Here is a 27,041-nt window from a genome sequence, read left to right as displayed (position 1 = left end):
GACACCCCCCACTGTACGCACTTTAGCCATTGCCACGACCGGCCAAATACGACCGCACCCTCATAATCCACATGCTGAAATAATTTTTGCAAAATAAAATTTTTGAAACTATGGACGGGTATTGCATGCTTTATTTTAAAAAAATGTGGGATCGGTGGGTAAGTTCTTTTCTGTGCACCCTACTCTGCTCTCTCTTTAAGGTTAAAAGAAGATGGTTACCCAGCCCTGGAGGACGGATCGGATCAACAACACGACACTCCGCCTTCAAAGTACGCGACTGACTCATGAACTCTCGCGTAGAGGAAGACCTTGACTTCCAAGGATGGGTAAAACGAACGGTGTAAATGAGGGAATGTAAAAGGAGGGTGAAATGAAATAATATAAATGTTATAAAGTACCACGTTCCAAAGTATCAGGGACCCAAGAACCGAAGAACCTTAGAACGCCACAGCGTTGAAAGAGGTTTAAGGATCCCGATAGTGAGATACATCCTTTGACTAGATACCTCGCACTAGGCACCTCTGGTTTCCTTTTTACGTTTCCCCGCACACGACCTATATGAACACACTACCCCCCCCCCCCCTCGACTCCAGAAACCATATCCCCGGGGACCCTGCCCCAAGGAGGAAAGACGAGTAAGAGGTAAGTAAAGGACTTATGAATCCATGTATTTGAATGCGCGCGAATGCTGTCTCCCCCACCCCCCCCCCTTTTTTTCTCCCTCTGCAGGTTACATCAGAGATTACAGCCAAGGTGTGGCGAAGATCTGAAGCCTTGCCATGTCTAATACACAAAACGGACTAGCGCCGCAAGGTGGTGTCTAAGCACGCCTGCAAACTACTCACGTACCGAACAAACCCGAAAGAAATTAGCACAACCTGATAAAAAGTGATCACCCTTAAACCAGACCGGACGAATGAACCCATGTCACGTATGATGCGAAACTATGAGGGAATGTGTGTGTGTGACTGAGGCGTCGACCCAACTGGTCGAAGGACCGAGAATGCGAGAAGTGCGACAAAATGGTACCTCCTTTCTTCTTTCCCTTTTTTCTCAAAGCACGTCCCCTCTACCCTGTCTAATGCTCAAACTGCATGATTACAAGATTCTAACGCAGACCCGTGAATGCCCTTTACTGTGTAATGCACTAAATAGCCTTTCTTGAATACACTGCCACCCTCTCTGTTGCACGTGTACTATTTAGCCTGCCGTTGCACTCTCTCTCTCTCTCACTCTCTCTCTCTCTCTCTCTCTCTCTCTCTCTCTCCCTCTATTTTTGCACTCCCACTCTTCCGAGTGGTTAGCCCCGAAATTGGCAGACCGCCACCCCTAGCACACCACCTAATTGGCTTCAAATACCGTCAGTATTTGCACAAAAACTTGTCTTTAATACAATCACCCTGAGACCGCGTCGTTACCTCTCCTTTTCCGCTAGAAGTCAATGAACCCAGGTTGGGCCGTAAGGGAAAGGACAGGTAAGACGACAGAGGTTCCCTAATCTGACCCGAAATAAGGGAACTACATGTCAACGGCTCCTATGGTATAAAACAAGGACCTCAGAATACGCGACCCTCCCCTCCCCGAATTTTCGCAATACCCAAGCCGGAAAAATGATCACCCCCGTTACCTCCCCTGTATCAGCCGCCCAAAAACTGGGATTATGAAACTACCCCCCATTTCCGGTTGTGAGAGATGGGTCGATTTATGCCCTTACCACAAGTTTCCTATGTCCCTGGTTGTTTCCCATAAAACCCCTGTCCTTCCTAATTAAGTAATCGGGCTGTAAAAGGTTACGTAGGATCCAGAATGATGTTTTACAAGGTTAACAGACTAGTCCAAGGTAAAGAAATCATCAAAATGAACCCCGCAGTAGTTGCAAAGCAGGATGCACCGATAGAAAGGAAATGTTTAGCCATGTTTGTCTCTCAGCAAAATACCTGTGTAGTACCATGTTGACGACTCACTGTACCCTTTTGTAAATATAAAACTCTAGAGAACGGCATATCTTTGCCAGATTTGTCTCACGAAGGTGGGTTACCATCAGATGAACTGTCATGCCTGTAATAAATAGTTATGAAGGAAAGTCATAGTAAATCCAACAGGCCCGTCACCGGTCATTCATATGCCAGTTGCGAACACTAACATAACGGGCATTTTCATTCTTTGCCTGGAGCTGGGAGAGAAATAGACTTTTTGATTATCTTCATCTGCAAACTCTCTAAAGACTGTCTTTTCAAACTTGTTTAAGGGTACTGCTGTTGGAGGAGAGAAGGACCGGATGTGGGAGCACGAGGCCTGACTGCAGACTAAGGAACACCTGCGACATTAGCCAAGGCGAGACCACGACAGAAAAGAGCTGCAGGACGAGGCACTGTTTTCGACAACATGAGAAGAAAGGGTCGACCTGATGCCCCTGCTCGATGTCCAGTGTCTATCGACAAGTCCCCGCTCTCTGAATTCCGTCACACGCCCGCCTATCTGAAGTCTCTCGTTCCCCTAGTTTGTTCCTACTTTGGCCTTGCTCCATCCCCCTTTTTCTCTGACCTACCCTATGGACTGTTTTGTACGCTCTTCTTCCATTTGAACTTTCTGACAATCACCTCAAAGGACACAGAGCGAAAAGGACCTTTCCGACCAGAAACGTGAGGAAAAGGTCGCGCCCTGCAACGCAGAACTCAGAACAGAGCTGAACCCGTAGCTCCACCGCCGGTGCTCAACAGCGCCAACGAAAGACAACAAAGAATGATGAGAACTCGTTAAACTTCGAACATTTGACATCCCCAATCGCCGTTTCTGCTAGACCTCATTTCTCTCCCAGCCGCCATTGTATTGATCATGCTCCAATCCGAACCTGATATATATGTAATAACCTGCCAGTATGAAATATGCTTGCTGCTCTCGCTACAGAATCGTTTTTGTATTGCATTCCTATGACTTTCCTGCTAAACAAATTGATCAAAGTTTATCAAATAGGCCCACCTCCTAAAAACTAGAAATGTTAAAATGTATTGTTTACAACTCTTTTTTCATCTAGGGTTCCTACCGTTTTCTTTCTCAGGCCCACCACAGTAGAACCGAATAGAAAATGAACCAGCAAGATGTCTTGAATATGTTAAAGGGAGGACTGTTGAAAATTAGTACGTTTTGGTGAACATTATCTGCGCCATCTTGCCTCTTCCCCTGATGCCACACTTTTGTCGTGCGCACCCGCCATCTTAGATGCCCCGATCAGAACGAACCCTTTTACATGCCGCTGGCCCCTGACATAGCCCTTCGCCTTCACTAAGCCTGCACGCTGACCACCCCCTGCTTGCACCTGCCTTGAGTCATAAACCCCTCTTCGGCGCTGCTCTGCCCCAGGCCCTCATCCTGTCCCCAGCGCGACACCTCCCTGCTTCCCTTTCATGATCTCCGGCCCTTAGATGCAAACCCCCTTTTCCCCGTGTGCCCGTTTTGTCTTCCCCGTTCCCAGGCCGACACCCAGCTCTGCCGATACCATTCCTTGCCCCTCCCCGTACAATAGAAAGCGTCCCCCATCAAAGGATCCCCGGGTTGATCAAAGCCCCCACTCCATGAGACCCGATCAAAGCCCCCACTCCATGAGACCCGATCAAACCCCCCACATTCTGTGAATCGGCGGAATATCCAGCTGCGTGATACTCATCACCTGTTATGACTAGGGTGGGGATTTCAACTGTAAATGTGTGTGGGAACGGGCCCCAAAGGGGGATTCCGGGAATGTCTTTCCGTATATCAAAGCTTTGCCACATGTATGTAAACTGTAATAAAAACCACAAACACTGTATATAAGGGGCCAGGCCTCAAACATAAGTTAGAGCACCTCAGAACGATACCTTCTGTCCGTTTCGTTGTGTTCTCCTCCGGAGAGAATAAAAAAAACCTTGTTTCCTGCTTTCCAGTCTCCAGCGCCTGCCTCTTCATTGATTAAATAACTAGAGGGTCACAGAGGCAATACCGCCGGGCAAATATCGATTGTCCCCGACCCGCGTCAGGTTTTTACAATCGACCTTGTCCAATGTTACGGAAAGGTCAAGCAAAAACCAGCATTCCCTCCCTGGTCAAGAGCAGCCCTGATTTCCTTAGCTGCCTTCATCAGGGCCATCACGGTGCTATGGCCACTTCTGAAAACCAAACTGCATAGGGTCTAGCAGGTGGTTCTTCGGAATAAAATCCATCAGTTGAAGAGTCATCATCTTTTGCACAATCTTAGCTGGGAGCGGCAGGCGTGAAATAGGGCGATAACTGTTCAGGTCTGTTGGGTTAAGTCTGGGTTTTTTGATGAGGGAAAGTATTGACACTACTTGCTGTTCTTGATCTCCTCTGGTATTGCACTCTTAGTGGGAGAGAATTTCTTATAGATTGTTCTACTTTATCTAAAAAGAAATTAGCCAAGGTATCGCAGAAGGATTGGCTATAATCTACAAGATTTCTTCAAGGGACCATGGTCAAATTAATGACTGTCAGGAATAGTTCCTTAGTAGAATTTTTGGAGCTGTCGATTTTTTTTTTTCAGTAGGATCTTGTATTCTTCCATACTTTGTTTATAATTAGCTTTCTCTGTGGGATTGTACTCTCTTCTCCACTTGCATTTTAGTCTCCTACAGCACTGCATCTTTTGTCCAAGCGTGTCCGTACACCATGGAACAGATTGCATATTTCTCAATTGATACTTGGCCTTAATCAGGGATAAGATCTCTACTTCTTTTATTCAATTGGAATAATTAGAAGTAGCCACGCTTCATGCCGATTTCTAAAAACAAATGAAGCAAGCGTGTACCTTGTGTAAACAGTCTTGGTGGAGACTGGTTCTCACAAAAACAAATTGCATAAGAGTTGCTTAATACCTTAAAAAAAATTCATGAGATACTGTCAGACCTCATTTTACTATGAGCATGTAATACATTTTAAAAACAGGTTCATGGACCTTCCAAAAATGTGCATGAAACAATGACGTGATTTTGCACACCCATATTTGATAGTTAAATCCTTTTTTGAAGATAGATTCCTTCGTGCATGACTTTAAGTGCTGTTTAATACCAAAGTGCGAATAAAATGTGCTGTTTCCATTTTTCAGTGTGCTCTTCTTCGAATGTCCCCATTAACTGTACTTTATGCCTCTTCGCAGCTGAGATCCAGCACTGCCTGGTCAACGCCGGAGATGTTGGCTGTGGAGTCTTCGAATGCTTCGAGAACAACTCCTGCGAAATACGCGGCCTTCATGAAATCTGCATGACCTTCTTGCACAACGCTGGGAAATTTAAAGCACAGGTAAAAAAAAAAATAGAACGACTTTACAATGCAGATGATTGCAGTGCCCTGTCCATCAAATATATGGAGATTCAGGACCCTATTTAAATGTGGTGGTTGTCCCGTCTGCCCTATTACAAGTGCATTTTAGCCTATGCAAGAGTATGGCAAAAAAATTAAAAGAAGAAGAAAATTCTGTTAACTCGATGTGCTGGCATAAAGCTTACAATGAAAAGTTTACATATATAAAAATAATTTAAAAAAATAATTAGCCTTCACATATAATTTCAGTATGGTGCTTCCTGGCATGTAGGTGTACTACACACTGGTACAGAAACCTTTTCTAATTTTAATGCACATCAAGAATATGATTCATATTGGCTCAATAAAAAGGAGGTATTAGCTCAATTACTGTAAACAGAGGCCTAGTGTAAGACATAAGGGTGACTTTAATAAACAAAGTGTAAAGAACAAATACAATTATTGGTAAACTAATGGCACTGAAGTGCACTTCTTTTTAGGACAATTTGCACATGTGATGAGATAAAATGCAGTCACTCACAGTGCACATCAGGAAGTGGCTGCAGTGGGCTGACCCATTGTCCCATGCGGCATCCACCATAAATTCTTAGGTTAGTAACAAGAGACTCATCAGGAATGTGTGAATATATTCAGGGAACTGCTGTGCACCTGTTTGTATCTGAGTACACTGTCTAAAGCACATACATTTAACTCCGCGATTTTCCGATGCATCTTTATAACCAAACAGTTCATTACATATGATATATAGATTAGTTTATAAATGAATAGATGCTGGCACCCAAAGATGTTCTTAAGATGTCGATGCTGAACTGTCCATCACCAGTGCTGTAAAATGCCATAGTCAGTGCTGCACTTATATTTGGCCCTTCCCCTAACTTAGTTTCAACATCAGTCCTTTTGGTACCTACAGCACTCTATTGCTTTCCATCTACATGTGTGCAACTCTATATAAATTGCTTGCATTTGTCCAATTGTTTTTAATGTGTGGCACTCTACATTTAATGTAGACAGAGACATCCAATGTGTTGCATTCTATTGTTTTGGAACATTTATGAGTGGGTCATTAAAGCACTTGCCTACATGGGCAGTATGCGACACTATGCAGGGTGCATAGTTGAAAGGGGCTTATTTTCGTTTTTGAACCTATATGGGAAGCATCTCCCTGTCATAAGTGATGATCACAGAGGAGTGGTTATTGAGTTACAGGACACAGCCCTTAGCAGTGTGATAGAGGAAGAAGTGTGAGACATAGGCACACCGTTTTCAGTGAGATAGCAGCTTTGGGCAGGTCTGCCGGTTCCTTAATAGTATTCCTTTACTTCACTGGGTTGTTTATTCTGAGATATTTGGTTTAAGATTTATGGTCATGAGCAGCCATAGTTTGGAGGGAGAAGCGGTAGAGAGATCTGCTGGGATGGACTTTGCAACAATCACCCCTTATTTGATTGTTTTTGTGAGGTGTCAAGAAGCAGCCATGATATGTGGGTTGTTGGGACCTGTCATACTAGACTAAATTAAAGCCTTAGTTGGACAGCAGCATGTGGCAGATCTATTCAGTTATTGTATGCCTGTTCAGTTGGCGATGGGTGGTTTATTGCTGTGGACTGGTAGAATACTGGATATGGACATGCCCCTAGCCGTTTTACCTTACATGAGTGTAAGATGGTCAAGCAGTATAAGGGACCTTGATGAACTACAATTGGTTGCCCCTGACTCCTGAGTATTACGGAATTAATATTTGTGCTGGCCAGGAAGGATACATATGCATTGCTATTACTATATTTTTCCCAGTACATTGGCCTGTTCCCTGTGTGTACTTGAATGTGTGATTATTTTTCAAGGTTCTTGTCTATGGTTGTAGAATGATGTAGTTATCTTGGAAATAGCATTTATTTTTCTACTCAATCATGAAGTGTATATGTTACTGAATGCATTGAATCTTGTCTGGTAGTGAGTTCTAGAGCTTGAAAACTTGTACCAAGAAAGCCGCGCCTAATCATTCTTTCTAGTAAGGTGGTATAATGATCTGTGGTGCAAGCCGGGGGTACAATTTTCTATTTTATTTGTTGTTGTAATACTTTATTCAATAGCAAGGTATCATAAAAGTAAGTACATCATAAATTGAATTAAAATACAATTACATCATAAAAAGAATAAAAATTGATAAAGGAATATTCAGATATAAATTTTGTTTAAAAAAAATGTATCCGTATTTCTTGAATTTAACTTGTTGGTATAGTAGTCGCTTTCCTTGAGATACTCTGTGAACAAAGCAGAGAGCCTTTGAAATTGCTCTTCTAGCAATTGGTAGAGATTGGACTGATTGCAGAACAGGAGTCATGCATTCTCTTACAGGAAGGGAGAGAAGGAGTCTTGCAGTGGCATTTTGGGTGAGATGTATTTTGCATTTGATGAAAACTTGGGCCGTCAAGGTATAGGCTGTTGGCATAATCAAGCTTGGAGATTAGGAGTGTGAGGATAGCTTGTAACTTTTGTAGGTATCCAGTGTATAGCGAGATGTGACGGAGAGGCTTCATTGTGTAGACGGTGACGTTTGTGATACTGTTGATAAGTGGTATCTAAATCCATCCTTACCCCTTGGTTTCTAACTTTTCGTGATGTAGTTTAACGGGAAACGCAAATGTGATTCAGTCCTGCCAGCCTCGCACCCTCTACTTTAGGAGAAAGCCAACATTTTCAACACTATGATCAGTTTGATGTAAACTGAGGATTTAAGATTTTTTTTTTTTCACCATCAGCAGTACCGGACACATTACACTGTGTCCTCAACTGAACACTGAGCACAAAAAAACACAAGCACACACCACACAAACAACAGACATTTCTTCAGAGAGTTCCACGTAAGCAAAACACAAAAACAGGCTAAATGGGGCAGCATCACAACTGAATAGAGACGTACAAAACACAACACACCCCACAGCAAACTCTCACTGGTTGTGTAACAGCGGACCCCTCCCTGTCACAGGGCAGCACAGGCACCCTCCTCTCCCAAAAGTCAGGCGGTGAGGTTGGACGCCAGGCAGGAGTAGGACTTCAGTCATTTCCTGAAACTTAGCATGTGGGTTATCTTGCCATGTGTTTGAGATATACAGCCCTTGACGTGCCTAACCCCAGGTTCCTTTCACACAGCAGCAAGCGTCGTCTGTTCAAATCTAAAAACAGACCATAATAGCAGGAGGAATTTTGGATCTGAATATGAAATCAACTTCAAACAAAATTCCTAGAAAGGTAGAAAGGAGTTGCAGCAGCAGGGAGCCTAAGCAGAAGCAAAGTAATAAGCACAGACTTCCACTCAAGGGGCGAACCAGTGCATAGTTCTGTAATTACAGCACGCCTTCATTAGCGCGGCCTATTACCGCCCTTGCCTGCTGGGTCCTTCAAGAAGGATGTCTAGAAATGTTCAGCTGAATTAACTGTTTGACGAACGTGCTGTGGGTTTTCACCAGAAGGATTGTAATTTTTCAAGAAATGCGTTTTTGTCTTAAGATACAGATGCTTCATGTATTTGCTTGATATCACTAGAGAGGGGGGCTTTCTCGTTAGCTCTTCCGCATCATGTGATTGCTGAAACCCCACAACTGATACCATTTGGGTTGGAAGTGGGAACCACTACCATACAAGCATGAACAAGACTGGCCAGATTTCATGTGTTGTACAACTGTGTAAGTGTGGTGAGCCTGCGTGTTTGCCGATGGGGTGTTAAAGGCCCTGCACACCAATGACAATGCGTATGGTTCTGTGATTAACTAAGTACCCGCAAGGGAGTGGCTGTGTCTGGGCATGTGTAAGAAGTTCCAGGAAACATTCTATCAGCTTTGGGAGCGAAGGGTAGTTCCAAAGGGTTGCCATCAGGGGGAATGTGAGATTTGAGACTCCCTTCCCAAGGCTCCATTTCCTACCCTCACTCTCATTTGCTTGTTTCTTCTTCGTGTCCCAGCTTGTCAATCTTGTGTATGTCCCTCATATGAAGCCGTGCCCCTTAGCTGTTATTACAGCATCCACTGCCTGTTTTTCAATCACTACTTTGCAATGGCGGCTCCTCCACTAAGGCGGAGGAGCGTCGCCCCACTGCTTTTAAGCAGTGTAACTAAAGAACAATTAAATGATAATAAAGTGATGTTATTATCATTTTAGTGTTTACATCTGCTTTGCAGGCGGCGGGTGGGGCTGGTCTTCTCTCAGGGCAGGGGAGGAGTGGTTTGCCCACTCCTAAATGTGGAATGACCCATTTTCCGGTCCTCGGGGGCCTTGCCAAACCATCATGCGCACTTTTCATGTTCTTCTATGCTGCATTACAGCCTGCATGGAGAACATGCCCAGGCCCCCAGGTACCGTCTGAGCACTGAGCCGCATCGCTCACACTAATCACAATGCTGCATTGCAGCGTTGTGGTTGGTCAAGAGAGCCTGGGTGCTTACCAATCAAATGCTGCATGGCAGTGTTGTGATTGGTCTGGGGAGCCTGGCAATGCTTCCTGGTTCAGCCGAGTCCAGCGGAGGAGTGATGTGGGACGCAGCGATACGATAGTTGGTGTTATTTATTCTTTAGTTTTTACATTCACCCGCCCCACCACTGATCCCTGCAGGTCGCCACTGCTTCTTTGTTCTTTTGTGTGAAGCACTCTATTAAGGTGAGTACATCTCTCTTGAAAATGTCTCTCCTGTTGCACTCCGTGTTGATCTCTGTTGCCTGACTGCTTCTTCCCATACTCTTCTCTTTTGCTCTCACCTTTCTCCATCATGCTTCCTCGCCCTCACCCATGCCCTTAGTGTTTCTTTCTCCAGTTCCACGTTGCCTCCACATACCTCTCCGGCCCTCCTCCACTGTTGCTTTCATGTCCCCTCCCGTGTTTGTTCGGCATTCCCCCTCTATCCCATGTTGCTTCCCCTTTCACCCCCATTCCCCCCGTTGCTTTGCCATTTCTCGCCCGACTGTGTGATGCTTCCTCTTTCCTCACCCTGCCCTGTGTTGTTCACCATTCCTTTCCTCTCCCACTTTCCCCATACTCCTTTACCATTCCACACCTTCCACTGTGTTGCTTCTGCTCCACCCTTTTTATGTTTTTTATTTTCTTTTTAGTTACTGATCCAACTCGGTTTGATTAATAGAATGAAATAAAGTGCTGCAGTCATTTTCTAGGTGTGTACGTGTGTGGTTTGCATGCCTCTAAAAAGAAGCAGGGGACTGTGCCAAAGTTTTTTTTTACTTAAGCCTAACTACACAGCATTGTGGATGCTGTGCAGTATGATAAAAACAATTCGCAAAGTCAATAGGTCACAAAGGCAAGATCTATTGGCTTTGCCAGTACTTTGTGCAATCGCCAATTTTCGTCTTCAGGAAGCTCAACAACAGACGAGTCTGCAGATGTGCCTTTTTTTGGCCCATAGAATTTAAAGGAGGTACTCTATGTGCCATGGAGCCCTCAAGATGAGAGTCCACGTGAAAGAAATCCAGGACTCTCCCAAGCACGACGGTCAGTTCTGTTCGATCAAGAGTATACTGGCTGAGTAATTTATCATTAAAAACAGCAGCGGCTTACAAAGTCAATACTCCCGTAACCTGAAGTTGATGGCCAACAATGTCGTCCAGATACAACCAAAGATCTCTAACTGCAGAGTGACAGATCTGTTGTTGGCAGAAAATCTGCTGAGTTAGTTATCTTTCTGTGTTCACACCACAGGATTTTAGAGAATCCCAAGAACAAGAGTAACTTTGCAAAAACAAGTGCATGATTTTATGTAATAGCTCCCAAATGTCGATAAGTCCTCAAGCTGCCAATTGCACATGCGCACTTAAGCGAAGCAGTGAAGTCTTCTTGCACAATTATTGCATTCCCAGAGCGTACAATCTTTTTGTAAAACTTTAACATTAGTTTTGTATGATAACTTCACTGCTGTCAGTTTTTAATAAGGTTGCCTTCATAGGAAGAGGGTTCAGGGGTTTTTCCTCAAGAGGGATTTTTGGCTTTCTGACCAATATCATAATGAAACAGAGCATCAAAGCATCCCTTTAGGCAACATCACAACTTAAGCGGGTCACAAGAGGATGAGAGCAGTGTCCATAGTGCGAGTGAGTCATGATGAAGATGCAGCATTTTGGGATGATGGAACCAGCCTGGCCTTAGAGTAATGTGCAACTATGTCTGGATGCTAGATAGTAATAGTGAGAGTATGTGAAACATGCCAACGCTACAAGCAATAAGTAGAGTATGTGCAGAAGAATGTCTGCACTTTAGTGAGGTAGCTTACCATAAATTCAGCAAATAGAATTTGCCGAAGTGATCCTGAACCACTGTATACCTGCAGCCGGACCGATAACGATCCCTCTTGAATGTTGGAAGTGTGTGTTCTGCAGTTTTGTCCTATCCCAGATTTCACCCAGGATCTTAGTAAGGAGCTCTCTTTTATTCGTCCATTTCGCAATCTCCATAGGTGATCAAAGTTGTACACTATCCCTGAATTCAAATCAATTAAGTCAATGTTCGATCTTCATGAGTGATGGATTTTTGAATGCTTTTCATTAGTTATTTATCTGATCTGTCCTGGATTGTTTGCAAAGTTATTAGGTGGATATATTGCATCCTAACTTCAAGGTTTTGTTGGACATCTCCCAGTGAACACCCTGCTCGCTACACTTCCCTACTCTGAGACGTTTGCATCCTACACTGTATTCCCATCTCCATGTCCAACCTGAGCCTTGGAATCCAGCACTCTGGTGTACACCTGTTACAGTGTTGATCCCTAGTTCAAGTAGTGGCTATCCTCTTATCTACACCAATCTACATCTCCAGGAGTTGATGTTTTCAAAAGGAACTTTATGCTATGCAGCCATCCCATGGTGAAACTGAATTTAATGCACTCATCCCTGTGTATATTCTAATCTTGGAAACAGACTTTCTAAGGGGAACGCCCATATATGTCTCCGTTCCTGATCTGTGTATGAAAGAACAAGAAACCACTGTGGTTATGCATTGATGTCCGTGCTCGTCCTAGCCTTAACATGTATAGTCAAGTTGATAGCCCTGAATGATCACAGTTGCATTTCTGTAACACTAGACATAAGTCTCACAAGTACACTCAAAAAACCAATCAATTTGTTCCTGTCCATATTTCTCCAGGGTAAATCCTTCATCAAAGATGCACTGAAGTGCAAGGCTCACGGGCTGCGGCACAAGTTTAGCTGCATCAGCCGCAAGTGCCCCGCCATCAAAGACATGGTGCTGCAGCTTCAGCGCGAGTGTTACCAGAAGCACGACCTGTGCTCCGCCGCCAGGGAGAACGTCCAGGTCATTGTGGAGATGATCCACTTCAAAGATCTCATGCTCCTCGAGTAAGTACAGAGGCAGCCACTGCTGTTAAAAAGAAATAAAACATTTGAAATTAACTCTAAAAATAACGACTTATAATGTATTATTTGTATATAGGCTGTATTCAGAGATTCTCTGTGTCTGAAATGGCTGTTTCAGTAAGGGGTAGATTGTGCCCCAAGTTTGTTTCTAGTTGACTACTGGAAAATCTCTTAATATCTACATATCAGTGGTGGCTAACAGGAGAATAAAATATGGTGGGGCACAATAGCTACAAATGCACCATATATGTGCCTCCTCCGGGGCGGCACTTTTTCCCCGGGTCCCTCAAGCAGGAATGGAAGGACTTCCTTCCTGCTCAGTAGAAACATGAATCCAGCCAATCCTGGTGCTGCTCTCATGCAGTTTCAGCATGGGAGTAGCTCCAGGATTGGTGGGAGCAGGTTAACCCAGTGTTCATTTTGAGGCTGTGGGCCTGTGCCAGCAACCCCCAGGCTGTTCAACAGCCCTGGTATTGCTGGCTCTACAGTGCGCATGTCAGCCCTGCTGTAGAAAAATAGCCAGCCAATCCGACATGTGCACTGAAAGGGTAGGCAGTCATCCTGCAATCGCAGGATTCAGCCCGCCCCCTGCCCTCACGCTCGAGGTGTACACAGGGTGAGCTGGTGGCAAAATAAAATGGCATTATTATACCGTTTTATTTATTAGTGTTTGCCTGCTGCCCTCGCAGCAGGCGGAGCGACACTCCTCCACTCTTTGGGAGGAGCTTTCCCTGCTACATATGCCCACCTCCTGCAACAAATCCTGCACGGAAACAGAGATACACATAGCTGACACTAGTTGCCTCAGGGCAAATGCAGCCTCCACTGTAAATTCTCTCTATGTATGGCTGCTCATGCAGGGGTCTTCTGGGAGATTTTTAAATGAACACATACTTCAAAATATGTACTACTACTATGAAACGAAATGAGCAGCCTTCTATTCCTTGCATCCCCCATTGAATATATTTTGCGATCCTGGGCACAGTACTTTACTTGTCGTGCAGAGTTCTCTTGCTTGGCAACATTTGTAGAGCACAGAAACACTGAAATGCTGCTAAATGTACGATATAGTAACTGATCATTTAAGTTTCCGAAAGGGAGCTGGGTGAGATTCCATACCTTGCTTCTCTTTCTGCCCATGTATGTTGGAAAGAACTCTGCTGGTGTAAGGGATGGCACTTCTGGTGGGGAAGACAGTGTAAGAGGTCTTTCACCATATTTGTTTGGTGGGGGTGGACGACATTTCGCATTACGCTTCTGTCTCTAGAGAAATCTGTATACTGGATTGGCATAGCAACCCTTACTTGCTGTGAAACGTGTCTATTGTGTTTAGCAACACCTTTTATCAAGGAATTTCTAACAAACTGACTTTAAATGTTGCATTTCTTTCACCCTCAGGCCCTATGTAGACCTTGTGAACATTCTGCTGACCTGCGGCAATGACGTCAAGGAAGCAATCACACACAGCATCCAAACCCAATGCGAGCAAAACTGGGGAAGCCTCTGTGGCATCTTGAGTTTCTGCAGCTCGGCTGGGCATGCAGATATCGCCCTGGCTCCAGAGAAGAAGTTTGGGGATGTCCTCCAAGTTCCTCGCAGAGAAGGGGAGCCAGCCCCCCAACTGGAGACGGAGAGGGAGGGCTTCAAAGTTGTCAGAGGAGATAAAGACAAGAGCGGCTGGGGACCAATGAATGTCCGTGTGAGAACCGGAAGCCAGGTTCCTAGAGTCCCCCAAGCCACGGGTGACCAGGCCGAAGAGCTTGTAGAGTCATCAGATATCCGCAGGTGAAAGGATGTCTGACTCCTCCCCACCACACTGGTCACTTACAAGTCGGTCTTTGTAACTATGGACATTCCAAATCATTTACCATTGACAAGGGTTTTGTCATACATGGTGCATTCTGGGATATTTGGCCTTCTTGGGCTGTGCTTTACATACTGACGAGAGATGGTTACGTCCAGATTTTCCACGCACTCAGCTAGCAGTGCCAAATCCCATAGTCATTTTTCCCTTCCCATCCTTAAAGTAGGGAAGTGCATGGTAGTACTGTTGCCTCCCCAACTATTTAACAAATTAACCTAAGTTAATTATTGCAGTTAATATCCTTTTTATTTCCATTTCCACCATTTGCAGTCTTTTTTCCAGCAAAATAATTTCCCCTAGATAGGACTGGGATCATCAACTCACAGAGTATTCAAATTCAGTATATATTGGACAAAGGCATATGTAACACATTTTACCGGCGATTATTTATATATACATGAGCCATTAAAACCCTTGATTGCTATCAAATTCGGTGCCTCGACAGCGCCCAATTCACAGATATTCTAAAAAGTAGTTTTAGAATTTTAGGCTCCTACAAAAAAGCTATTTTTGATGAACAAGTACGGTTATCTGTTAACCGTGATAAAAGTTGTCTACTAGTTTAAAAAAAAATCACTTAATTGAACCCACAGTAATAACATGTACATCATAACAAACAGTTTGCATTAATTGTTAAAAGGTGATAACCTAGTCAGGTCTGTTTAGCGACACATTTTGCAAGCTATTTAGGAGATTAAGAGAAAGGTGGAATTGCTTCTTAAAAACTATATATATCATTGGTGTTCACAAAAACAATCGATATCCTTTAGTGCAAAGAAGAAAGTAAATCTCAATATTGGGACAAGTAGCAAGTAGAGAAAGTAATTGATATCTGAACTTATATATAACAAATGGAGTTTTGATAATGCAGAAGTGTAAAGGCATAGATGTCCATATTCATCACGGCATAATAACCGCATGGACGTGAAGTGAGGAGAAAGGTGTACGTTCTACTTTATTATTTCCTTCATAGATTGTAACTCACTGGGAGGCAGAAAGAAATAGAAGGTGAAAACTGACCCTGGAAACTGAAGGTGAAGACTGACAAGGAAGGATAGTGTGCCACTGGGATCAACCTTTCTGGCAAGTGTTGAGAATCTATTAAGGAGAACGAAAAGCAAAGGGGCTATGTACCGGCCCATTTGAATTGCATTATTGACCCATTGGAGCAATTTACCTCTTGTAAACTGAGTAGCAACCACCTCTCTTAAATACAGACACCCAAGCAAATGGGTGTATGCACTCCCTCCACCCTCCAGCTGTGAGCGATGGGTAAATGTGCTTGTTCTATGCGGCATAAGCAGGCAGAAAACTCTTATGACCAATTCATTGAACCCTTTACATGCCTTGGAATGTTCTTGACTCCAGGATTCAGGTTTGTGAGCCACTCTCTCCTAGGTAAGTGCATTTAACCTGAAATCCACTAGAGTGCCATTGAGTATACATACTTCCTTTTCATTATGGGCGCTTTCTCTTCGTGAGAGGCACAATACACAACCTCAGCCTTCATGAAGCATATTTTCTCTGTAGTCAAACCTTTTGTTGCCCTCCACAGACCAATGTCTAAATTCCTTGAATGGCCCTTGATATCTTAGATGTGTACTGAGATATCAAAGTAAAGAGCAAAGGTTTTGCAGCCCTCTTGATCAGATCTACCTAAAAAGAAAATCAACATTGCTGCATAAAAATTCTCAGTAGGGCTCCTTGCTGTGTATTTAAAGGAACATTGACCCCTTATATTTGTGGGACGTAAATCTCCCCGAAAAGCTACCTTAAGAGTTGGTCACCTAAGGTCAGAATCGAACAATAAAAGGTGGGGTCCTCATGCACTCTAATGCACTATACCTCTGTTTCTTTCACAGTCTTCATACATTAAATATCTTTTCTCTTCAAGTAGATAACTATGAATGTAGTTAAAATAGTTGTGACCGTGGTTCAGGGGTGTTATAACACCCAGCAGCCCAATTTACTCCAATTCATTCTAGGGTCCGACAGAGGGAAAACATGCAGCCTCGAGGGAAGTGAAGTAAAATATCTTTTTTTCCTTGTGCTACATTACAGACCTTCTGCGTAAGGCTAGTCTCTGGGTAGGCACATGGACTGGGGAGTGGTGTTACCTAACTACAAAGACCCCGCCCATCCCTTCATGCAGTCCAGTTGCCTTCCTAAGCTGAGTAGTCCTCTTCTTACATCTGTAGGAAATGATAAGCTCCACCACAGAGCAGACATGCAGTCATCTCAGGAAACACAGACTATGTTCTTTAAAATATAACTCTATTGCAAAGTTACTACCCAGATGCACTTCCCTATATCTGCCACATATCCTGCAAGGATTTGGCAGTGAGAGGAGCAGAGGCCATGACTCCTGGACTAAGCCCTAGGCTTCCAGGACTTTAAGAGAATCTGAATGCATTGTTTCCCTGAAGATCCACATTCAAAGAATATCAAATTGTCTTGGAACCAGCATATTATCCTTCAATCAAAAAAGTGTTATTCTTTTATATCCCTGTCTTCAACTGTTATCTTCTTCTAAGATATACATTTGCTGCTAATTAGAGCATACACTATTGTATGTGGGATGTAAACAACACCATTCCCCTCTCAATCTTTCTTATCTACCCAAAAAACCGTGTCCAGTTTTCTCATCACAACACTCCTCACAGTTAAAGACTCGATTGTTATGTACCCATACCAACCTACCTCCTCCAGATCTCTCTATGCACCACCCATACATACTCCAATTGGCCAGGCTTGTGTGGAAAAAAGGTTCTTCAAGGAGAATGTGCATGTTCATACAAGGCATCTCTGTTTCAAGAGAACACTCTGGTGACATAGACCATGGAGTTGAGTTTAACAATGCTCCTTTTCAGTGCACGCCATTCATCTATAGGGCTCTCCAAACAGGTTAACACGGAAAAGCTCCTGCTCTCTGTCATCTGTTTTGTCACCCCTCGCATTTTGTGTAGCCTATGATGTCTGTGAGAGAAGTACTATTTAAAGCCTGTAAGTGGCTAGCCCAGTCATCTTGCCTCAGCTGAAACTGCTGCCTCCTCGTAGAGAACGGAGCTAAGAACCTTGTTGAACTAAAGACAACTTACATAGGGACTTAAAAAAAAAGAATTGGCTCAGGATAGTGAAGCGGACATTTATTTGTGTTTCTCTAGGGTTCCTTTTCATTGTCACCTTGGGAGCTTTAAAAATCCTCCTGCCAGAAGGAAGCAAATGTTGTTTGTCAATGCAGAGGCAGAATTTCAAGTCCCCTTTGGGGAAGGCTTTCCTAATATGCAGTAATAAGTTGCATGCATTGGGAAAGCCATTCCGGATCCTCAACCTTCCCCTCTCATCAATGCTGAGCCAAGGAAAACATCTGGAGTTATCTTTTGGCATCATGTGCGCAGTTCATGCGAGGTCACTCTTTCCCAGAATCACATGGACACATCCCTGGACTATCAAATTCAACACATCACCTCAGCATGCACACACGTTTTGTACTATTTCTTTATCATAAGGACGTTTTGCTGTACATATGTGTAGCCTATGTAAATTTGCGTATACTTTAGGTATTTTTTTCTAATAAGATAGAAACCAGGGGTCATCAAACCACAGTGCATTTTCTGTCACCAATCCTGCATTTTATGGACAGTTATGTTACTTTATAAATTCGCTAGAAAAACAATATGTTATATTTTTACAGCATTCGTAATACAAATGTGCCATTTTGAATTTCTTTCCTTCGTGTTCGCATATTTGTAACAGGTGTGGGACTTTTTGGGATATATGTAAATGATCTTTATGTAAGAGGTGAGTTCTAATGTCAGGCTCACAGTGGTATGGATTTGACGTTCCTTCTGATCATGTTCTGCCATAGAGGCACTGCGGAAAACAAGAAACTGTTATACTATAATAGTTTATGTTCCAGAATTACCCTTCTGGGCTAATGTTATAGGGATAACCCGTAGACCCTACAGACTTCCAGCAGGTGTGAACTGAATAACATAAAAAAGTCAATGCATATTCGTTGTGTTTCTCAGAAAGGACAAAGGCCCACATGCATCAAGCATTTTTGGAGTCGCAAACGGTGCGATTCCTTAAAATCGGCCGTTTGCGATTCCAAAAGTGCTGTTTGGGATGCATCATGTTATTTTACAAGTTGCAACTTTTTTACGATTTCCAAAATTGCGATAGCATATAAGAAATCGCAATTGTGCGATTTCTTAAATGCTATGCATCATTTAAAAAAAAGTGCGATTTTTCAAATAGGAAGTGCAAATTACCACGAAGTTCAACCTCGTGGTAATTTGCGAAATTGTTTAAAAATGCACAAAAATGAATTTTTTAAACTGTAAAGTTACAGACACACATGTCCTTAGGACATGTGTGTATGTAACTTATACTGAAAAGTACATTTCATGGGTGCAGGGGGGGTCATTTGGACCCCCCTCTCCACCCTTGAAATGCATTGATGAATTGCGATTTCAAATAGCGAATTCGCAATTCCCATTCATTCCTATGGGCATTTTGGCCCATAGGAATGAATGGGAATTGTGAATTCGCAATTGAAAATTTGCATTTTTTTTGCAATTCGGTAAAAATAGCGATTTTTACCGAATTGCAAAAAAAATGCTAAAATATTCATGCATAGACTTTTGCGAATTCTAAATTGCGAATCGTTATTTTTCGCAATTTAGAACTCGCAAAAGCCGATATTGATGCATGTGGGCCCAAAAGAAAAATTTTCCCCAAAAAGATGGATTAGCTCAGAAGACTTTTTTTTCCAAAAAGGGAAAACTAAAAACTTACAGGTAAACCTGACAGGCCAATATCTCTGAAAAGCAATAGAATTCGGCCACAATTAGCCGTACCCAGGCATACTTTGTATTAATAGGCATATAGATGCAATTGGTTGGTCAGTTTCTCATTCAACCATATTAAGGGTACTGATTGTTAGCCTAACGTGTCCTAAAAGGCTGACACACTGATCTTCATTTCGCAATCTGTCAGATGTCTCTTTTCTTAAATCTCAGCCTTAATGTACAGAAATTAATTGCTTTTATCGCCATTAGAAAGCAGGTCAGAACTCTTTTTTTTAATTGTTTTTTTAACTTTTACCTTGTTTTATGCTACAATCAACTCCAAACATTGCAATCAGCTCCAGACATGTTCACTCCTATGTGCTTACAAACAATCTTTCCTGTAGCACTTATGAGTGATGTATTTTCTCTTTGTTGCAGCATTCCACACTAAAGTGTTTGTGACAAGCACAAGCCTAAAGACAGTTTTCTTTAAATAAGTGGAAAGTACATACCAAATAAAATAAAGAACAATCATGACATAGCGAACAGTAAAGAAAGCGACAGTATAACAGTTTGGACCTCCTGTTGGGGAGGGCATCAGGCTCCAGTGCTCACAGCACTGCACCTTTGGCAAGTACTACATCTACACACTTTATTCACCCAAGTGCCTAGAGGCGATCCAGTTCACAGTGTGCATTACAATAATAGATACCCACTCATTGCAGATTATTCTAGATAAACAAACCTTGAAAAGTCACGAAAAACACAGAATATGTTCTTTAAATGAAAAAAAGTGTGCGTATGTTGATCCCTGGTAATAACTTTCTGTATGTTACAGTATGTAGGTGTGAGAGGGTTCTTGTGTGCATCTACTGATTCTGTATATGCTATTACTGTAAATATTTAACAGTTCTATTTATTGTAAAGCCTTCATTTCAAAAGCGAGAGAATAAAACACAATTGCTGGATATGGTAATTTAAAACCTATGTCATGATCTGTGTTGTATATATTTATGCCACAAGTACATTTTTTGTTTAAACAACGAAATATAATTTTATACCATTGTCTGATGTTATTGGCAAGCCACATTCAACATTACTATTTATTGCTGTTGTGTTATTAAACTTATTTTTATGTTTATCTGAAAGTCACACGATCAAAGTCTCATTTTTTGTAACTCTCAGAATGAAAGAAATCTCTAACTTGGACCTAAAACAGTGAAGTTTATTCTTGAAGGCAATTTTTACAGTTCTATATTACTGTTGCACCGCACCCTGATTCAGAAAAAAAAGTGAATATTACAGTACACAACCAAGTTAATAATACTGTACAGAACCAAGGGTGCCTTCTCTGTAATGGCAGAATATTGCAGTCTCCTGCTAAAAAAGGAAAAATAAAATAATGATAATAAAGCATTTTATTATCATTTTTTTGCCTAACAGCTGATGATGCGAGTCTTCAGCGGGGCGGGCCAGGCAATCCTGTTGGACAGGGGGAAGAGTGGTGAGCACTTTTACGTTTACATGTGTGTTTGACCGGCCGGCCTAGGGTGACCAAACACACATGCACAGTTAAGTTTCTCCAATCCAGCTGTGTTGCACAGCCGGTCTGGAAAAACACTTCCAGGCTTCAATGCACTGTCTGAGTGGCAAACAAAGCCACTTCGACCGATCCCAGCTGGGATTTTGCTTCTAGGAGCCTGCGCAGTCAGAGTCCAGGATTGGAGGATATAGGCAAGGCGGCGGCTGTCAGAGCGACAGTAAGTGTAACTTTGATTATTTTTAGTTGTGCTTCCTTACTGCTAAGCAATTATAGCAGCTGCCACTGTACACAACCACAATATATTTTCAGCTTTTGTTGTTTCTAAGTAGCATTACTGTTGGAAAAATTATGTGTAGATCTGTGCTCACTTTAAAAACAAAGCTCAGAACCCTTCCTGTAAGTGGACATGTGCCAAGGGTTACTGATTGATTCCAATGCTTTCTGGGAGTTGTAGCTTTGGCTCAAATTTCAACCAATTAGATAGTAAGCTCCAATAAACTGTACTTTGCAAAAGGAATGCACAGGGCTGCAAACAAAAGGGCACATGTTAATCTTTGTATGACTTCACGGGGATTTGAAAGTGTAGCTATTTAATTTTCTGTATTTCTGCCTCTGTTGAAGTGCCAGATGAAGTTTTGCCCCCATTTATGTATTTACTGAGCTATTGGAAGTTTTAGATGGTTCAATGCTTATGCTGTTCGGAAAGAGTCTAGGACAGCTGATCGGCCCCTTCTCTTAGTTATGCCGTTGTTGATGGCAATGTGCCTTATCTGCAATTTACAAGTGCAGTCAAATTTTTGAGAGCCCCAGGACCGCCCGGGGACACAGGGCTGAGACTGCAACAATCAGAGACATTTACCACTGGTGTCCTGGGGTTTTACCCCACTATTGAGCCTAAAACTGAGCACCAAGTACACTTCTTTAGCACGTACCGTCAGGGTAGTGAAGTCGAGCAGTCCAAGGCTTACTCAGGGATATGACGTGAGGGCACAGACTCAATAGAACATCCAGTACGAATCAGCATATTCAGGTCCAGCACAGGGGCCTAGCTTGGTCAGTAAGATTGAGGGGGTGGTCTTCAGAGTTTCCAACATTCATGCTGGCATATAATGTTAAATACATTATAGAACAAGCAGGAAGCATGAGAGGGGCTTAAGGGGCAGTGGAAAGAGAGAGGAATGTAGATTGGTAGGGGTACTAAGTGAGAGGAAACACTTTCAAAACAGAAAGAGGGAGAGACTGTATGTTTTTGTCTCTGTGTATGTAAAAAGTTCTGGTGAAACCAGACAGACACCTCACCATACTCGACTGAAAGCACCTGTGCCCAACTATTTACCTAAAAATACATTTATTGTGGGAGATGCTATGTCTTTGGTCCAGCAAGTGTTTATACTTTCAATAGAAAAAGTACTTAACTTTAAATACACAACTCAATACTGTACAAGATCACAAGTGGGCACTTCAGCTGGAACACCGATGCCTCAGGTAACAATTGATGTGGTTTGGGAGGCCGCCTATCCTCCTCCTAGAGCGTGGATGTCGGGTGGCATCTGAGTGGGCGTCAGCCAGCCCTCACAGGCGATCTTGTCACAATTCGTCACAAAGAGTATAAGGGACTAAGGGATGACTGCAGTGCTTTACATGAAGAAGTAATACACTTAGTGAATACAAAAGAATAATTTTGGATTATCGGTAATTATGTGATTGTGCCAGATGGCATTAGAGAGCATTGTGATATCTGGGTTAAAAAATACCTGGACCATTTTCGCACAGTATAATCAAAAATTGCTAGCTCCTGGTTGTTGAGAGTAACTGGTTTTCAAAACTGAAACTGCAGAGTGAATAACATCAGATTCCTTTAGGAAGGAATGCCGCCACTGGCCTATTAAAATGTAAACAGATGTCCAAGGGCCTCTCTTGAGCTCTGGCAACATTCCAGGGACTCAAGTAGAGCACAGTGGGAGACGTGATTCGACTATAAGCCCTAATGCACCCTAATGACATCAGTCTTCAGAAAGACAGCGAAGCAACATTAACAACAGATGTTAAAGTCTTCCACCAATCTTGAGAGCGAGCCCTCAAGCTGATTCTCGACAAATGCCAGTTCTGGCACTCCAATGACAATGACATCAGTCAGATTGTCTCGAAGCAAAGCATTGGCGTGGAGGCAAAGAAATTGGAAGCTCTCTGAATCCATTAGTTTGAGGATAGGGTTGTGCAACTATTGCTGCTGCTTAATCTCCATATTGTCAAGATCAGCTTGCAACAGCCCAGGACTGAACATTTCCCACTACAACAATGATATCCCAAGATTCCACGTGCCATTTGGGCACATATGTACCTAGAGGACCCTAGTATGCTAGTCCTGATGCCCTCCTACAATGTCTCTAGCATTCGTGTGATGTTCTATCCCGCTTACACCATTTAAATATCAGAGAAGCCCAGATGAGGGATTCCAGCCTTCGAGTAGTAAGGAAAATCGGGATAACAATGTCATGAGTCAACTGCTCTCGCCCATAGACTCACACAAATCTTTTTTCTCGGGACAAAATGAGGCAATGGCTGTCAACTTGGTTACTTAGAATCCTCAACTCTAAACATTCCAACAGCTAGTACTACCACAGTATTTCTGAAAGCCCAAGTACTTCCATGATAAACAAGAGCTGTTCTGTCCCTGCATAGTCACTAAAGAAGCCCAACGTATTTGTGCGGCAGAGGGAAAACACCTGCAGGATAGTGGGTTTGCGGCTCTTGCATACATGGAGGTTTTTCACCATGATCTGACAGCCAAGGAATATTCTTTAGGGATGTACAGGCATTCCTATGCAAGGGGCAAAACACATCTGCCATCCTTTTCAAAGGTTAATGAAATACCTCATGTAGTACCTGTTAAAACTCCTGCTTGGTTATGTCCACTATAAAGTCTATAAAGATGTTAAGATCTTGTACTCGGGGGAGTGCGGCTGGTTGGCATTGTCCAAGAGCATACTTCGTATTGCGACTAATTTTGCAGAGTTGCAGCACTGGGACTCTGTCTGAGTGGCTGTGCGCTTTACAAGTTATTTCATTCATTCATTTAGTTTAAAATAATTTTTCATCCACATAACGAGAGTCGAGTCTTTGAAAACAGGTTGATTAGAACCATGCTTATCTGAAAGCACACAGTAACATACCAAATGCCATTATTACCCTCTTGGTGACACTTCTTGTGGGGTAAAGGGTATGTAGTGTGATGATTTGCAAACATTTGCAAAACTGCAGTTTCCTTTAGAGGTGGACCATTCCGTGGGGAAAAATACAGCATGGTTGTGCCTCTGATGAGGGCAGTGCTAGGCTAAAGAGCGTTAATAGTGTGTTCTGGGTCTCAGGCATCTTTATATAAATTGCTGAACATGAAAATTTAAAGAGGAGTGTGAAAAGAGCATTAATCATAAATACAATATTTCATTCATACACAGTTGATTGCATATAAATTAGCACAATTAAACAGTATTGATAACATCTCGGAAAAATGAATACAATATATGTACACAGCCACTTAATTTACTAATGCCACAGTCATGGTAAATAATACTTCTGTCTACTTAATCTATGACTACCTGGGCCTCGTATATGTCCATTCATTCATTATTAGCACCACATTCCAAAATTGCAACTTCCGTACTACCAAAATCCATACATTTGTTCCATCACTACGGTATCTGTGGGGAAGTCATTCTCTACCCAGAGGTAAGTGCAGCACGGTCAGCTATCAGTGGTGCATCCAGGGGAAGCCAACCTGCCCTGCCTCTGCTGCAGTAAACCATCCAGTTCTAAAGCAGGCTCGCCTCTAGTCTAGACAGTACCAGGTCAAAGGTATTTAGGTAGCGGGTTGTCATACTGTGTTACACGTGCTGTGTTGAGATTTCTGACTACCAGCTGGCCACCTTCTGAACCAATCCTGAGCCTCCCGAAACGTATTATTATTGAATCAATGGCTACTTCTGCGCCCAAATGCCTCTGTGATTAAGGCCAATATATAATGACTGTGCTGTACTGGGCCAGTGGCAGTTGTTTTCTTAACTTTTGGCGCGGGCTCAGACTGGCACCCCGTTTCCTTATTTTTTTGTTTAAATGTTTTTATTCATGGTTTTACATTTATTCTCCCCCCCCAATCCCCCGTATGACGGACAGGTAAGCATACGCACATTAACGTCATGAGCATTACATCGTTTTTTCCTTTTTGTTTAACCCATCATTACATAAACCAAACTTAAAAGCAAAGTCCTATATACATTACAGCCTTGTAGGTACATTAGATTATGTTTGTGAATCCCGCCATTGTGTAAGAGGGGTCCAGACTTTCATACCCCTTTTGCGCCGCTGATTACCTTTCCGTTGATAAATGGCTATCTCAATATTATGTACCGCCAATAGCCTAGCTACCCACTGCTTGAAAGAGGGCGCTAACGGCTCGAGCCAAGCGGAAGCTAGGCATAACCGCAGGACAGCCATCGCTACAAATATGAACTCTTGGCCACTTTCAATGTTATCTGCTTCATCTGCCCCAAGTACCATTGCCTCTTTTGACAAAGTCACCTCTCTATGAAGAACGGATGATAAGAACCTCTCTATGTCTTGCTTTAAAGAAATTAACCCAGGGCAAGAGGCAAAGATATGTATGGAATCGGCTTTACGTGAGTTGCATCTCGGGCAACAGGTCCCTTTGCCGGTTCCCCATTTTGCAATCTTATCAGGTGTATAATAAAGAAAAAAACAAGTTTTGTAGAATTGTGCCTGGAGTTTGTGGAAATCAGAATAGTTTGAGCTAGCTGATAGGTGTGTAGAAAGCATTTGTTTGAAATCTCAAGTTTGCTTTGCCACTTCATTGATGTTTTCTCTAGGTCGTCCGGAAATATGGTCAACAGCAACGCATAAACTCCCCATATAGTATGATTTTTAGAGTGTATGATCATCTCTGCTAGAGTAGATTCTTTCCCCAATGTCCTGGCCCCCGGTTTGCGAGTTAAAAAATCCCTGATTTGGAGGTATTTAAAGAAATCCCGCCAGTCTAAGCTGTATTCTTCCTTCAAAGCTTCAAAAGATTTAATCCCCTGTGTTGTAAACATGTCCCCTAATTGTATAATTCCTATTCTATGCCATTTGCTTACACAATTGTCCTTGAAAACCATTGGTGGAAGAATTGGATTGTTCCATATCGGTGTGTAATGTGAGATTTGTCCTATTCCAAATGCTTCTCTTACGGCCTTCCAGACTTTAAAACAGCTATAGAGAGTCTTAAATTTGACCTTCTTGTGATAACTGTCATGAATATGCCTCCATAGATAACCATTACTAGAATTTCCAACAAGCAGCTGGAAAATCGATACTGTATGATCTTCTGTGTTATCCCCCTCTTGTAGTAGTTCCTTACTATAAAGTAATACACATGACCAGTAATATCTTCTCAGATTAGGAAGAGCTAGCCCACCTCTATCTTTAGGAAGGGTGAGATATTTATATGCCCGCCGGGGTTGTGCATATGCCCATATAAATCTAGAGAATGTACGTTCAATTGAGGTAAGCCACTGGTTAGAGAATTCCAAACAACTTGCCCTAAATAAGTATAATATTTTTGGAAAAAAACACCATTTTGATTGCGTTTGCTCTCCCAATGATGGACAGATGAAGGTTATCTAGGTGTCGTAAGTCCTTATGCATTGAGTTCAGCATTGGCTTGACATTAATATCCACAACTTCCTCCAGGTTTGAGGAGATGATAACCCCCAGGTAAGTGGCACCCCCGTTTCCATGCATGCTTTAATCTGGAGCAAACACAAGCATTTTGGACAATGATCATCATACTGACAACATCATGACTCCAAACTAAGGGGCCATATTATCAAGATCAGCGATAACATTATCGCCGCTTTAGCGCCTGCCGCTAAAGCGGTGATAAGGGGCTTGATAATATGCCCTTGTGAATTCCCAATAGAAACCCAGGTTCACACCAGAACCTGGGCTTCTATGGGAATTCACAAGGGCATATTATCAAGCCCCTTACCGCCGCTTTAGCGGCAGTTTCCTGCTGCTAAAGCGGCAATAATGTTCTCGCCGTTCTTGATAATATGGCCCTAAGGGCCATATGTAGGTAATCTCTATTTACTGATTCTTAAATACCGAA

At 42.7% G+C, this 27,041-nt stretch overlaps 1 protein-coding gene across 1 annotated transcript in view; it reads left to right on the top strand.

Annotated features, from left to right (window-relative positions):
• Positions 1-20,487, top strand: part of STC2 (stanniocalcin 2) — a 79,495-nt gene extending 59,008 nt beyond the window's left edge. The window contains exons 2-4 of the mRNA XM_078653021.1: positions 5,147-5,289; positions 12,449-12,660; positions 14,077-20,487. Coding sequence (XP_078509147.1) covers positions 5,147-5,289; positions 12,449-12,660; positions 14,077-14,467 — 746 coding nt within the window. The 3' untranslated portion in view covers positions 14,468-20,487. The remainder of the gene's footprint in view (positions 1-5,146; positions 5,290-12,448; positions 12,661-14,076) is intronic.
• The last annotated feature ends 6,554 nt before the right edge of the window (positions 20,488-27,041 follow it).

The sequence above is a fragment of the Lissotriton helveticus genome, chromosome 7 (assembly GCF_964261635.1).
Source record: "Lissotriton helveticus chromosome 7, aLisHel1.1, whole genome shotgun sequence".
Lineage (NCBI taxonomy): Eukaryota > Metazoa > Chordata > Amphibia > Caudata > Salamandridae > Lissotriton > Lissotriton helveticus.
The sequence above is the reverse complement of the archived record's forward strand: the minus strand, read 5'-3'. Positions and strand labels throughout refer to the sequence as shown.